At 42.1% G+C, this 15,736-nt stretch overlaps 1 protein-coding gene across 3 annotated transcripts; it reads left to right on the forward strand.

Moving 5' to 3' along the window:
• The first annotated feature begins 121 nt into the window (after positions 1-121).
• On the forward strand, positions 122-15,210 carry ganabb (glucosidase II alpha subunit b). 3 transcript variants are annotated; one of them, XM_078260486.1, is made up of 25 exons: positions 122-195; positions 1,008-1,109; positions 1,216-1,324; positions 1,709-1,836; positions 2,336-2,515; positions 2,677-2,742; positions 4,721-4,778; positions 4,899-4,980; positions 5,144-5,240; positions 5,385-5,565; positions 5,687-5,840; positions 6,379-6,614; positions 6,840-6,966; positions 7,146-7,225; positions 7,627-7,767; positions 8,158-8,254; positions 9,833-9,934; positions 10,469-10,712; positions 11,393-11,457; positions 11,791-11,867; positions 12,009-12,083; positions 12,182-12,295; positions 12,407-12,516; positions 12,735-12,835; positions 13,797-15,210. In XM_078260486.1, exons 1-25 carry the CDS (start codon positions 176-178, stop codon positions 13,904-13,906), a joined length of 2,856 nt encoding a protein of 951 aa, XP_078116612.1. In that variant the 5' UTR covers positions 122-175; the 3' UTR covers positions 13,907-15,210. The 3 variants fall into 3 exon arrangements, with proteins under 3 accessions (XP_078116612.1, XP_078116614.1, XP_078116613.1); XM_078260487.1 differs by lacking the exon at positions 122-195 and adding an exon at positions 260-284; XM_078260488.1 differs by lacking the exon at positions 2,677-2,742 and having other exon boundaries at positions 123-195.
• The last annotated feature ends 526 nt before the right edge of the window (positions 15,211-15,736 follow it).

A 15,736-nucleotide genomic window follows, 5' to 3' on the forward strand; every position in this document is an offset into this window, starting at 1 on the left:
CTTTTATTATCAGCCAGAAAAAAAGATAAACTCCATATAATATATAAATTTAATTCGCATTATCTTTATTAGTTTAAAGAAGAAAAAGCATGAATATTAGTTATTGAGAATCGTACTTTTTAACAATCTTTGTTGCGGACTGGTGTGGGCGGAGTCAAGCGGAAGCAGAATCAAGATGGCCACCATCACTGAAAGGTAAGACAAAGCAGGTCCGCCGTTTCATCGTGAATTTATCATTCGTTTGATATATATTATCAGCTCGCCTGAGGCCAGAAATTATCGCTGTGGGTAAACACTTTGTAGACGCGTGAGCAAACTACTAGCTACTACTGTTTCAGGGTTTAGCTAACGGCCGCCAGGGGAATTCATACGGGAAAAGGTCTCGATCCCATCAATTGAATAAGCGGATTGACCGGCTGTTAGCTGTTAGCAAGATTATCACGATATCCTGATCCAAAGTGATATTTAACGACAAACACTGCTGTCAGACAACCAGTCGGTGGTCCGTCTGTAAAAGACCGATACAGTACTGTTGTCAAATTAGTATTTTGTGCCTGCTTCTGCTTCTTTTCCATACAATCCGATTGAATGCTAGCTAAAATTAGCCCATTTTAGCTGATACGTTAGCTCATCATTTCAATCACATTACCCCGCTTTGACAGGAGTATGACATTGAGAGGGCTGCAGGCTCAGAGTCTAACATAAAAACCGGGATTTTGGATACTGTTATAAATGTAAACGTTAATGTGTAACTGTGTAGCTGCAGCAGGATGATGAAACGGGAAATGGGTTAGCTGCCTTTCACTTGAGGACACATTTTACCAGCACAGAGAGATCAAAGTCCGGGTGTGTGTTCTGTATAAGATCAACTCCGGTGTACGTACTGTAGTTTGGTTATGGTCATCATGGGTAGCTAATTATTTGGGCATTGTTCAACCACATGTATGTCAATGAATTTGAGAGGTGGCCATCTAAAGTTTAGGTTGTCTCCTTGATTTTCTTTGAAGGATGGCGCCTGTCTTGGTGCTCTGGCTGGCCGTGTGCCTCAGTGGGACTTGGGCTGTGGACAGGGGCAACTTCAAGACCTGTGACCAGAGTGCCTTCTGCAAGTGAGTGCAAGATAGAAAAATAATAAATTTACTTACTTAAAGTTGCTTTAAGAAAAGCAGACTGATTCATCACCCGTGTCCACTCTTATTATTCAATTTTAAACAGGCGTCAGCGAGCGTTGAAGCCTGCTGAGTCTCCCTATCGAGCCCTGCTGGAGACCATGGAGCTTACCAACACCAGACTCACGCTGCAGCTCATCAATGATAACAATAAGGTAAATCACAAATTCAGATGCAGTTCACAATGTAGGAAATTATGGCTGCCAGAAGGAAAGGCACTAACTTTAATTCACAAGTGCCTCAGTTGAATTTTCCAGCACTTAACTAAAATGATAAATATGGCCATTTGTTTAAGCCGTTTTCAGATGGGGAGATTTTCATGCTATTATGAAAGAACAATTCCCTTCTTTGTGGCATCAAAACCAAATGCCTAATAATGGCTAACTAAGTCTAATGTCTACTGAACCAGTTTGCCAACCTCTGCTGTAGTGTTTATGAAATGATAATGTAATTTCTCTGTACCCTCTTTTGCTTCTCCTCTATCTCCCTCCTTCCCCTCTCAACCCCTCTATCTCTCTCTCTCTGCGTTTGTCTCTCAGGTGCGTCTGCTGCTTGAGCTCTACCGTCTCCAGGGAAACATGACAAGGGTGAAGATTAACGAGCTCAAGCCGCTTAAGCCTCGCTATGAGGTCCCAGATGTGCTTATCAGGGAGCCACCTACTGAGCCGTAAGTCTCCCAAGGGTGTTACTGACTGTGTGGGGTGCGTGGTGCTTTTGATATGACAGAATTCAACTGAAAAGGCAAAATTGACACCTGTGTTCAGTCCTGTCATTGTCAATTTTATTAATTTAGCCCTAAATCAAAAATTTGTCTTACACGCTCTATTTTTCTATACAGAAATCTTACATCTTCCAGGATAGACGGTTACAATTTAGATAAAGAGAATGATAATGTAGACCTTTTTGCACAATGTCGGGGTAGGAAAAGCAAAGGTATAAATAATATTAATGATGGCTAAATTCCATTTTAGCTGCTTCAGGGTCCTGGTATTGTGCATGCTGGCTCACGTTTACACTGTCACGGCTAACAGGGACACTTGAATAGAACAGAGCCATTGTGAATGTTATGATATATAAATAAAATTGACTAGACTTGTCTTTACTTTTCCTTTTTCTAAACCAAATCCTCTCTTTAACTTCACTTCCCCTCTCTCTCTCTGCCTCAGCCTGTCTCTCTTGTCTCAGGACGAGAATGGGGTCGTGCTGTCCCTGGGGGCGGAGTCTCAGAGGGTCATCGTCAGCGCCCGGCCCTTCCGATTGGACATCATGGAAGGGCGAGACGTGTTGATGTCGCTGAACTCTCGTGGCCTGCTGGCCTTTGAGCACCTGAGGATGCGCAAGGACACGTGAGAAACCCACGAATGCACACACATTTACAAATGCCAGCCCTCTTTTAATCCACGTCCTCACTCAGTGGATGATTTTGATTTTTGTTCCCATGAAATGGTTTGTTTTTTGAGTATTGTCTCTGACTCGTTGTTCTGTCCTCTTTTCCCTATCATCCTAGTTTCTCCTATAAAGTAACTAGCACAGTGGCTAGCGTGTGGGATAATATCAAGAGGGTATTCTCTAGGTAAAGACCCTTAAGATTTGTAAGTGTGTATTCTGTGCCTTGTGCTAATGCTGCCAATAGTGACAAAATCGTAGGGACTCCCATAACAGCAAGTACAGTGTGTTTACCCTCCAATAAATTTGACTGAGAGCGAGAGAGCGGTGTGGGTGAGTGTGTGCATGTCAGTGTTTAATTTGATCCATAATGTAGGGGTCAGACCAGCCCCCTGTTATCATTCTCCATATCTTTGAAGGATAATTAAAACTAATAACAATTGCCAGTTGTATATTGTTCTTCTCATTTCATGAAACAAAGAAAAATCATCCTAATCATGAAAAAGCACATTCACGTAAATGATGTAGGGTCTGATGTGCCAACCAGTGATTTTACTGTCTTGTCAGATCAGTGTCCAATTAACTAAATCGTTTATGTAGAGTGTCACTTCAGCAAATCTAACATTGCAACTGCATGACTGTTCATGGCTGTGCAATGTTGACTGGAAGTAGTTTTCACGCTTGCTTAGCTCATGGTGAGAGCTAACTGTGATAGATGAGGTGTGGACCAGTTTAGAAGGCACACACAAGCACACACATGTAGTCTGAGTCACAACAGATAGTGTCTTATTTTCCGGTACTGCAGCCCAGTTCCCAAACCCAACAGCAACATCTCTCTTTGTGGTTATACTCTGAAGTTTGTATTTTAGTTAAAGGGGTTTCAAGTTTTCTTAATTGGGACATTTTATGCATTTTCTTTTCCTGGCACAGTGCTTCTTTTGAGCTCTAAAGCCATACTTGCATTATTGCGGAAAAACAGCTTTTGTAGGCGCCTTCATCGTTGTTGTGTTTATGGTGTATTGTGAGGTCCAGCAGTGATGTATGAAGTGTGATTGCAATTGAAGTTCAAGATTAAGAAAAAAACCAAAATGAAAATGTTTGCAGGGTAAGATATCAGCCTTAAGATTTTATCATCAGTTTTGTTACAAAAAATGCTGTTTAAGTCAGTACTGATCTAACTACGGTTAACGTTCACATTGTGACCTGATGGTCTTTCAGAAAGTCCATTTGCCTTGTATATTTGGAAACTAATGATGAATAGGAGCTCGGATTCTTGCACATCAAAATCTGTTTACAGGTCTTGGGGAGAACTACTGCATATGTAAAAGAAACAAAAAAACAATCCTTTTGTGGCTCCAGAGGGAGCTGTGTGAAGTCTGTTAAATGTTCTTACATGATGTCACTTGAGTCAGCATCAGTTGGGGTTGAAGACTACATGTTTGAAAATGAAATCTCAGGGTGTGGATTTAGAAAGAAGTGAGCTTAGCAGACCTCTGTAGCACACTCCTCATCACTGCTTAAGACTAGCAGTGCGAGGCTACATAAGCTGCTACTAGCATTACTCATCAGAATCACCATCTGTTGGCGGTTGAGTTGCATTGTGGGTAGGCGCCAGGTTCTCGGAGAGCCTTGCTTTTCCGCTGCAATGTGAATATGGCATAACGGGCTTTTAAGACACATTTTGGGACCACTGCCTCTGGCTTGTGCTGCAGATCATGCACATCAACAGCTGTGTGACTAACACATTTTAGGCAGTTCAAAGCCTTGTTTGATAGGGTCTTTAGGGCAATGCCATGGCCACGATCACACCATGGTAAACGGGGAATCCACTGGGTACCAGTTGGTTCTGTAAGGAGCCTTGTGGGTGATACATGCAGCAGCCTCTAGAGGTCCTGTCCCATAATGCTTAGCTTGAAATAGCCACAAGGTAGGGAGTTGCTCAGTCCCCTTTGCCATCAAAGTTAAGTCAATCAAGACCTTGAGTATGTTTTAGTTGTCATTGTGAAGTCAGAGGGCATTCACCAAACTCCCCAGTTTGTATGTCCTTTTCCTTTTTTATTATAGTTTAATTATGCTCTTAAATATTGTCACTTGTCTCAAGATAGCTTGATTTTGCCAAAGTGACACATTTTTCTTTTCCCTATATCCCTCGTGCCATGGAGCAGTCAGGTAGAGCCAGAGGCCGAGAAGAAAGAGGAGGGTGATCCGGCAAACCAGTCCGAGGTACTACACACTAAAATATACACTTTATTTTCCGCTCCCTCTCTTTATTTTAAACGCACCATTTCTACGCTGTATCTTCTCTTGCAAATTACGTTACTGTTGTCCCTCTTTGCCGGCCAGACCACAAAAGAAGAGGAAGAGAAAGTAGAAGACGGAATGTGGGAGGAAACATTTAAATCGCACTCAGACAGCAAACCAAATGGTAAGTTCTACTTGTATTTTCAGTTAGATAGTTAATTTAGCTTGATTATTATTGCCATACTATCTGAATGTATGTGTTATTGAGGGGGTTTCATGTTATATCTAAAATAAGTCTGGTGTATTGACTCTCCTCTAACTGATAATTGGTTGCTCTGGTCTCACAGGTCCATCTGCTGTTAGTTTAGACTTTTCGTTGCCGGGTGTGGAGCACGTCTACGGCATCCCAGAACACGCAGATACCCTCAGACTCAAAACAACGGAGTGAGTGTCAACAACAAGTCATATTTCAAACACCAAATTACAATGCAGTTTGAATTTTCTTTGATTTTTGACTGGCACAGTGGTCAGTGTAGTCTTCGCTGCATTGGATCAAGCCTGTGTGTGTGTGTTTTTTTTCTGTTTCAGTAATGGAGATCCATATCGGCTTTATAACCTGGATGTGTTCCAGTATGAGCTGTATAACCCTATGGCCCTTTATGGCGCTGTCCCAGTCATGTTGGCCCACAACGCCCAGCGGACCACAGGCATCTTCTGGCTCAATGCCGCTGAGACCTGGGTGGATATTAGCTCCAACACAGCTGGAAAGGTATGTCCCTTTTTTTATTTTTCCTTAGGTCCTGGGCCTGTTTTGGTCCAAAATAGCCAGTAATTAATGTCTGCTCCACCAAAGCCCAGGGCTTCACTTACTCACTTTTGTCTCTTTCCAGACTGTGTTTGGAAAAATGCTAGATTATGTTCAAGGCTCCAGTGAGACTCCACAGACAGACGTGCGTTGGATCTCTGAGAGTGGCATCATTGATGTATTCATTATGCTTGGGCCAACACCCAACGATGTCTTCTCTCAGTATGCCTCCCTCACAGGTAAATCAGGAAGATGGATGACTCGCATGAACTCTTACTGTACTGCCTTATTTCCCATGTTTTTCCATGACTATAGAGCGCTTCCTGTAGTTTATGCTGGGTGCACAAGTATCACTTTCAATACAGGTCCTGAATACTAAAATTAAAGAAACCGTTTTATAAGAAACAAGTCTACACTTTTTAATTAGATCAACTACTTAATGCACAGATTAAAGAACGTTGACACTTTCGATAAAGAGACACAATTCATTGATTTAAACCTTGCTGTTTCACTTAAATCAAGTTTAATTAAGATAGTAATTAATCATGAACAAAATTGAGTTTTTCAATGGTTCAGACATTTAACACAAAGGCATTGACTCAGTTTTTAGTTTCTGGAAAATCACCTTGTTATTTCACCTGGCATCCACTAACCCAAGATAAAGTTTAGAGTTTGAAGTATGGGTGCCTGTGTTGCCAAATAAAAGATCTGACTGACCTCCTCAGTCTCAGTTCCCCTCCTCACATCTTCTAACTTCCTCCTCCTGTTGTTCATCAGGCACCCAGTCCTTCCCTCCCCTAGCTGCTGTGGGCTACCACCAGTGCCGCTGGAACTACAATGACCAGGAAGACGTGACTTCAGTGGATGCTGGCTTTGACGAGCACGACATCCCCTATGACTATATCTGGCTTGACATCGAGCACACGGATGGCAAGCGCTACTTCACCTGGGATCCACACAAGTTTGCGACACCAAAGGAAATGCTGCAGGGTCTCATGGACAAGAAACGCAAGGTACATACGACAAATAATCCAACATCACTGTACCAGCAGACAACGTTAGGATCCGCAATTTCATGGGTTTTCCTGCCAGAAGTTCTCCAGGATCTAGTCTACTTTCCATCTAAAATAAATTATCTGCAGGCACTGTGATGACATGACTTAGACATACACTTTCAAGACTTTGTGCTCAGTCTTCTTTAATTGTGTTTTGTTTTTGTTTTTTGTTTTTTTTAATAGATGGTGGCCATTGTGGATCCTCATATCAAAGTAGATAGCAATTACAAGATCCATAATGAAATCCGCTCTCGGGGATTCTATATCAAGAATAAAGATGGTGGAGACTACGAGGGCTGGTGCTGGCCTGGTAAGAGATTGACAACTCTGCGTCAATCAGCAGAAAATGCATTTGTAAATATTCTTCATGAACTGAATCTTCACCGGGAAACATTGACATTTTATAGTGGCATGTTTCTCAGTGTGCAGATATTATTGCAATGAATATTTCTCACATTCTTTTCTGTACTTTTGGATGATGTCCTTTAGGTAGTGCCGGCTATCCAGACTTCACCCGTGCAGACATGAGAGAATGGTGGGCCAGCATGTTCGCCTACGATCAGTATGAGGTGAGTCTGAAGGACACTCGTCTCTCTGTCGCTCAGCTAAAGACAAACCATCAGTAATCTGCAACTAAGTGTGCAAGTGAGATACTGAAGATTTAGCTTGTTGGCTGTTGCTGTGTGCTAACTTTCTATAAGGATGACGGCTATTGAAGAATATTTACATTAATTAATTTAGACCTTTATTTAACCGGGAAATTCTTCTGCAAAACGTAATGGCATATTCTCACATGGGAGCTGCCAATTACAACCTCTTTTTACTGTTGCTCACTGACTGAATATTTTTGGAATCTGAAAGGATTTTTCATTTTTTATTTCTGCGCCCAGGTTTCTTGACTCCCACCTTTCCCATAATATGGTTTGTCTGTCCTCAAAACGTACATGCACAATCTCTGTTCACTTTCCAGGGTTCCATGGAGAATCTGTATACGTGGAATGACATGAATGAGCCGTCAGTCTTTAACGGGCCAGAGGTGACAATGTACAAGGACGCAGTGCACGGAGCCTGGGAGCACCGTGACATGCACAACTTATATGGCTTCTATGTGGTGAGTGCACACAATTCGTCTTTAGCTTTTTGTGAAAGACTGAACCTTTCTGTTAAATATTTCATCCTCTTTATGGTTTTCAGTCTGGTTGAGTATTCATGCATTAATGTAACTATTGTTGCGTGGGCCACTGTAGTTGATTTATTGGAGAAAATGACAGTGGAACTTAATTTCCAGTGTGTGTCCAAGCAGGTAGAAAATGTCAGTACCACTCAGAAACCAGTGAGTGCTGAACACAAACATTGTGTGGGACATTATGATTTTAAAATAATTTTAGTGATACAACTTATACTATCATAGTTCACAAATCTGTTTGAAAAAGTACCAAATATAATGATGATTTTGGGTAAAAAAAAAAATGGCACTGATTATCCTGTGTACAACCTGCAGCAAATGGCCACAGCGGAGGGTCTGATCCAGAGGTCAGGAGGAGTTGAGCGACCCTTTGTTCTGACCAGAGCCTTCTTTGCCGGGTCTCAGCGCTACGGTAAGCCCTTTTTACTGCGTTTACTTTTCATTCTACCAGCTGGTGTTTATGATCGATACTGCAAACCTGTTTTTTGGCATTGCATATATTGTATATATTTTTGGATTTGCATCCAGGGTATGAAGTTAACTTTTTTGACCAGCCAGTTTTTGTTTTTTTTGCCTCATAAAGGTGAAAAACCGGAATTGCTGTCTCTCTATGATCCTATCCTGTCCTATTCATGGTAGCCTACTTGTGGACATTGCGCCATCATCACGTGCTGTAGTAGGGGGGCCCGCCTTGATAATCCTGCATAGGGGCCCGGTGTTGGCTCGTTACATCACTGCATATAAGAGATGAGATGACTGACAAAATCAGGAGTAGCCAACACGCACCACAACAACAACAAAACACTGGTGAATGTGCACCATAACACATGAGTTGTTGCAAAAAAGTTGCAATTTCTTTTGTGTAGTTCTTAAAAATACAAATAAAAAGGAAACTTGTTTTGAGGAGAATAATAATTATTACTATTAATTAATTACTCTGGGCTGAGATTTTCTAGGAACCTCACCAAAAAGGCTCAGGATGCTGCAAATGTTGGTATAATATGAAAATGGCTGGTGGATTTAAGACACAAAATAATAATTTATTGAATTAATCAAATATGAACATATCTGTCATTGTCAGTGGCTTGTTGAACTTTACATTGTTAGTTAATTTCCTATCCTGGCCTGGGACACACATTCATACGGTTTGATAAAGTACTTATTGGACTTTAACTTATCAATGCACTTACAATAACGAGCGTAGCTGTCCTCAATTTAGGTCATCCTGTACATCTCATCTGTGTGTTGGTGTGTGTGCGCGTCAGTCGCGGGGGAAACGGAGCATCAGCCCCACCCGCTGCAGAGAGCCGACAGGATTGAAACAACAGCAGCAGCTTTCAGCGACTCTAGAGTGAAAAATCGTTGCAGCGTACATTGATGTTAAAATGTGTACAGGTTGGCAGGACGGTCTGAAATGTTTTGCACGGTCTTTCGCTGTAAATTGTTGGTAAATGTGAGATGTTCGAGTCACACACACGTCTCATCTTCATAACAGAAACAAGGAAATTAATTTTACCCGTTCTCACTCCTGCTTGGTCAGTGGCTGCACGTGGGACTGCTGGGATTGTGTGAGTAATGAAAATGCGATAGGGGGCCCCGGCTGTCAATCAATGTCTTCCAGTGATGCGGGCCCCTGATTGGACCAGGCCCGTAAGCAACCGCATACCCTGCTTACCGATAGTAACGCGTCTGAATCACTCAATTCTCATTGGCTACCTGCCAATGTGGCAGGTAGATTGACAGTGTTACCCGCCAATTGCTAAATTCACCCGCATTTGGTGGGTGGGTGGGTGGGTGTCAATTCCATGCCCTGTTTGCACCTTATTTATAGTCATTTTAAATGTTTCTATTTGCACTCCTTCCTATTTTGTATTGCAACTGCTGCACAGCTGTTCTGCTCAATGATAAAGTGCTGTCTTATCTAGAAACATTTTGTGTCGGGCTATTTTCGCAGAGGACCTTGAGTGTTAAAGTGTGTTTGTTTCTGTAGGTGCTGTGTGGACAGGAGATAATGCTGCTGAGTGGGAGCATCTGAAGATCTCTATCCCCATGTGTCTGAGTCTGGGCCTGGTTGGAATCTCTTTCTGTGGTGGTGAGTATTATCAAGCTTCACAGTCTGCTGTTACACTGTTATTTTTTACACTGTCCCATTGGTCAGTGTAAAAAATAAAATACCTGGACTGCCTTCCAACATATTCAAAAGTATTCTGCATTGCTGCACAGAGTTTATATTTAACTGTAATGAAGTGTTATAGTAGACATGAGTGCCCTTAATAACAAAAGTTGCACACCACCCTAAAAGTCGGCTGCCACAGAGTCACCCACGGCTACAACAGTTATGCAGGATTGTGATACTAAAAAAAGAGAGAGAGAGAGCGCTAGCAGTTGTGCTGTATGTATGAAGCTCGTATTCGTGATCAGGTGTTTTACAGGTTTATTGCACCTGTGTTTAAAAATAATTGATTTAGTACAAGAAAAACACGCATTCGGCTCCAGTTCCAGCCATAAGCTCCAAAAATAGAAGATCTCTGGAGTCTGGCTGTTTTGTTTCCCCAAGACACTTTATTTATATAATCCTCTGAACAGCCCAGATCCGACACTAACTCTGACCCCATCTGTCTCATAGCTGACGTTGGTGGTTTCTTCAAGTCTCCGAGCACTGAGCTGCTGGTGCGTTGGTACCAGACGGGGGCGTACCAGCCGTTCTTCAGGGCCCACGCCCACCTGGACACCCCCCGCCGCGAGCCCTGGCTGTTTGGTCCGGAAAACACGGCGCTGATCCGTGAAGCGGTGCGCCAGCGCTACGCCCTCCTGCCTTACTGGTACCAGCAGTTCTACCACGCACACCGCACTGGACAGCCCATCATGAGGTAAGGACAGGGCAGGAAGCATTGTTTGTGTTGGTGTCTGTTTCATGTCATCTTACCAGTAGTGGTGAGTTACAAAATAATCTCCAATCAGTTTATATTAGTACCTGCTTGTCCAGCTAGAGATCATCTCACTCTGGCTTTTACGAAACAAAAATGTGTCCCCTAATGTGTCCCCTAATCTGAATTATAATTATGCATACAATCTCAATGCACAAAAATACATTGTGTTGGGTGCCCGAGTAGCTCAGTTGGTAGAGCCGGCGGCTATATATATATATGAGTGAGGTTTACTTCTCGACGCAGCGGGCCAGGGTTCAATTCCAACCTGCGGCCCTTTGCTGCATGTCATTCCCCCCTCTCTCTCCCCTTTCATGTCTTCAGCTGTCCTGTCAAATAAAGGCCTAAAAATGTGGCTGGTTAAAGCGGGCGCCCATATGCAGAGGGTTCGAAGCCGACCTGTGATGGTTTTCCTGCACGTCTTTCCCCCCTCTCTCTCCCCTTCCTATCAGGCAGAAATGCCCAAAAAACTTAAATAAATGAATAAAGGCCTAAAAATGCCCCAAAAAAAAAATCTTTTAAAGAAATACATTGTGGTGTTGGTTTGAATTCACTGCAGATTTCAATAATATGCTTTGATGCAGATGAAAATCTTGAAATCCCGTTACTCATTTCTATTTCAGACCACTTTGGGTGGAGTATCCTCAGGATCCTGCTACTTTCGCTCTGGATGACGAGTTCTTGATCGGTGAGACACAGAATACCAAAACTTTTCCTGTTAAAATACATCCATCAAAAGATCTCTTGATGATTTTAGTTTTCTTTTCTTTTTTTAAATCGGTGTCTGATGTTCAAAGTTGTCTCCAATTATTGATCGATTTTAAATGCAGAATCTCTGCCGCTCAGTCCAAATCTGTACTGTTGTTATTGTTATTGTGTTGAGTGTGGATCACTTCTGTTAAAAACAGCCGAGGTACAAGAGGACAAAGTAGAATGAAAACTTGAAATCAATTGTAACAGTAAGGCAGACGTGGTTGAAAACAGTTATCAGATCCACTGATGTTACTTAACTCCGCTGCAGGTAGAGACCTGTTGGTGCACCCAGTTACTGAGGAGGGAGCCAGGGGAGTCACCGCCTACCTGCCTGGCAAAGGCGAGGTAAGAGGAAGAAGCACAGAGGCTTTAACACATCTTGCAGTTACTGTATGATTCTGGTGTCTTCAGGCTGAACTTTAGTGTTCCACTTGAGTGGTTCTCTCAAGAAAAGGTGATTCAGATTGAGGTGTCCTTGTTCCTCAGGTTTGGTTTGACGTTCAAACCTTCCAGAAGCACAACGGGGCCCAGAACCTTTACATCCCTGTCACCATGAGCTCTGTAAGAGACACAATTTCTACATATCGAGGCCTTCCACATCCTATAATAGTATTTCCCTCGTTTCCTCTGTAAATTGGAGCTTTCTGTCTTCTTTTCAGATTCCAGTGTTCCAGCGTGGCGGCTCCATTATTCCCAAGAAGATTCGAGTTCGCAGGTCCTCCTCATGCATGATGCACGATCCCTACACTTTATATGTGGCTCTTAACCCCCAGGTAACTCAACTGCACATACCCTCGATGACAGCTGCCAACACACAACTGTCACCCACTGCTATTTTAAAACGTTGCATTGTCATACTTGATTTTTGACTTTTTCTTTGACAGAGAACTGCAGAGGGTAAGCTCTACATAGATGATGGCCACACCTTCAACTATGAAAAGAAGGAGTTCATCCACAGGAGGCTGTCCTTCACCAACAACATCCTCTCTTCTGTGTGAGTGATGAATATTCTCAGTTTCAGTCCGGTAGAAAACCGCTGAAAGCTTCTCTTTAAGCAAAAATCCACCTCAGATAGGCTCTTAGATATTTCAATTTAGATCTTTATTGTGTCCCAAACATACAATTATAAAACATTTATGATTTGTATTATAGGGGTTACTTTATCATTTTTGTGTTGTAAATATTAAATCCATATCTCTGCTCGGTCGACAGTAACTTGGCTCCAGATGCCCAGTTTACCACCCAATCCTGGATTGAACGCATTGTCATACTGGGAGCCAGTAAGCCCAGCACGGTGACCCTGAAGACTGCTGGTGAGTGGCCATAATACAGCCGGTCTCCTGCGTGTTTATTCTCATTGGTTGATTCATTTAAAGTTATGGACTGTATGCTTACCAAAGGAATCAGCTGAAATGCCTCTCTTTCACAAGAGGCAGCTAAACATTTTTTTTTAATAAGAGTTTAATGATTAAAACCCAGTCCAGTACAGTGGTACAATCTTCCCACTAACGTTAAGTTGAATGTGAACACAGTTTCCCTAAAGAGATGATCATTAAATAGTTTGTAACTTTCTCTAATAACTAAGGCATATGGCACTTGAAGAAATGAAGCCAAATGAAGAATTTGTTAATAGAGGTGATTTGAAAATTTGATTTGGAATTTTATGATTGATATTTATCATCAATATCGTCTCGGCTAACCAGGTCTCATTTATTTTTAGCTGTTAACTACTACAATACTCACGTCCTCAAATTATAATACCGAATGTTTTTCCTCAGTCTTGGAGCTCAAACACCATTTTGTCGGGACAACTTAATTTGTGTGCACTTGAACGTCTTCAGACAGAGGTTGGGAGAAGTTAGAGCTGTAATCAGGCCTTAAAAGTTAGGACCGAGCCCGACAAGTACATTTTGATTGACAGCTTTTTAAAAGCCCGAACCCGTTTACAGCCCGACTGTACAAAAGGCCGTCTATCAGCAGTGATTAGAGTGCATGTCGGAGAATAGGAGAAAAGGGAGATAAAGAAAAAAGAGATTGCGCCGCACGCACACACGCTGTAAAATGTTTTGCTGTGCTCACACTTGAACGGATTACACTCAGTGAAACTGAGTGTGAAGGATTTCAACTTGGGTGCAGTTTCCTGGAGCTGGGTGTTTTTTCAGCCAGTCGTATTGCACCTCAGGATCACAGAGACTATTCGTTTGGCTCTGTGAGATTGACGTACCCTTTTCTCCCCAAAGTGTCTGCTTAAACTTTCTTTTTTTTGTTTTGCAGATGGTCAGGAGAGCCAACTGGAGTTTGACTTTGACGCCTCCATGTCTGTGTTGACGCTCCGCAAGCCCGGCATGAACGCAGGGGTAGACTGGAACGTGATGCTTCAGTAACCATGGAGACAGGCAAGGAAGAGCAGGTGTAGAAAATGACTAAACTGAACGCAGAGAGAGAGAGAGAGAGAGAGAGAGAGAGAGAGAGAGAGAGATGATGCTCATGACTAACTACAGCAAGACAACAGGATAGCCATCATGGAAAAATAAAGGACACACACGTAGACCTGTCAGTCAAACTGAGCCACGTAACATCGCTGCCATGTCCCTTATGTGTTCGGTCGCACTGCAATACCTAACAGAGGTTACTACTAGATAGATAATTGTTTGTCACATTTTTCAAATAGATAACAAATGAGAAAATGTTATCATTGTAATTAATATTTGGGCTAAAGAAAGAACACACTTTGTTGTCCATCCAGTCTGCTGCAGAAGAAAGATCACTGTGGGGGATTGTTTGCCATTTAAAATGAAGGTTCACATTCAAAGCACATGCTCTACCTGTTGGTGATTCCCTCTTATGTTTCTGACTCGATACTCCAATTCATTCCACCCGTCTTTTCAGCCGAGCACTTCAATCAGCTCAGAGCTCAACCTTCATTACTCTTGCCACATTTCATACATTTTGGGGAGGGCTTGCCAACAATCAGCTTTGTGGCTCTACACTTAAAGGTGGAGTCAGCAGCCAAACAAATACATTCTTGTTCAGTCTCTCCCTGAGCTCGTCCGTGATTAATTATTGTGTGTGCATGGAAATGATACACTATTGTCGCTTTATTACGGAAGTAATGGGGTCGTTCAACTGCTGCAGAGAGAGATTTCCAGCTGTTCTTTTGAACAAACTCGGCAGTGGGTATCGCTTCAGGGGGCTGAACCACTGATGTTTGCCGATCATCCTGTTGATGTGCTTTCTTTGTTTTATCGAGTTCTTTTCCCAGCGCTGTTTACGAAATTATTTTCAATGCACTTCAAGAAGAGTGAGATCTTTAAAGTTGTTTAGATTGTCATGTCATGTGTTACTAGGTGTCAGGACTGTCCAGGATTTCCAGTGTGTCATTTGGATCTTATTGAACAGGTCAAATCTAATCCTTGAAAGGTTTTACTAGCAAATGTTCATTTGATTCTCTGGAGACTCTAGATTGTATCCCGTCTAGTCAAATGATTGGACCATTTAGGAGTTTTGTTGTTCTGAGTTTGTTTCTCCTTTGATTGTTTTTATGATCGTTAATGTACATGCTGCCGCAATTTTGTTGGTGATGGCTTGAATTGGTGTAAACAGAAGTGAAGGAACAGACTGTCAATTAAAGTTGTCAAATGTACTAAAAGATGAAAGACCAAGTGAAAATAAAGTTGACCAAATGTAAGAGTTTCTGTATTTTTTTTAGTTCACATTTCTGTAATTTAATTTAGACATCAGTTTTTTTTACATAACTGGATCGTATTCATATTTATTTGGGGGGTTTTCAGCACGGTGGCCCAATGGTTGGCACCAGGGACGTCGTTAGGCCTATTTTAGGGGGGCTGAAGCTATCCCAAAATGTTCCTAAGCCCCTGTTTCATCATTTGGGCTCCCTTGTTGAGTGCAGCGGCACTGACAACATTATATTTCACACAATTTAAGCTCTTTTTAAAAAAAAATTAAATAGGATTAGTCCAACGAATTGTTCGGTTTGTAATGCGCACCTAACCGAAAGTGTCGTGTATCGTTACACCCCTAGTAATTAAATAGTCTTATTTTGACCTGCAACTTATCTACTAGAGAGAGGAATTAGGTATGGTATTACTTTACCACACATTTACACAGGCAGATAGCGGTTAAGTCTTAAAGAATAACCACCTAAAGAATAACTCAGCAGGAGCACAGTCTGGCCTAAGTAACCCCCCCCATGC

Source organism: Sander vitreus, chromosome 10 (assembly GCF_031162955.1).
Source record: "Sander vitreus isolate 19-12246 chromosome 10, sanVit1, whole genome shotgun sequence".
Classification (NCBI taxonomy): domain Eukaryota; kingdom Metazoa; phylum Chordata; class Actinopteri; order Perciformes; family Percidae; genus Sander; species Sander vitreus.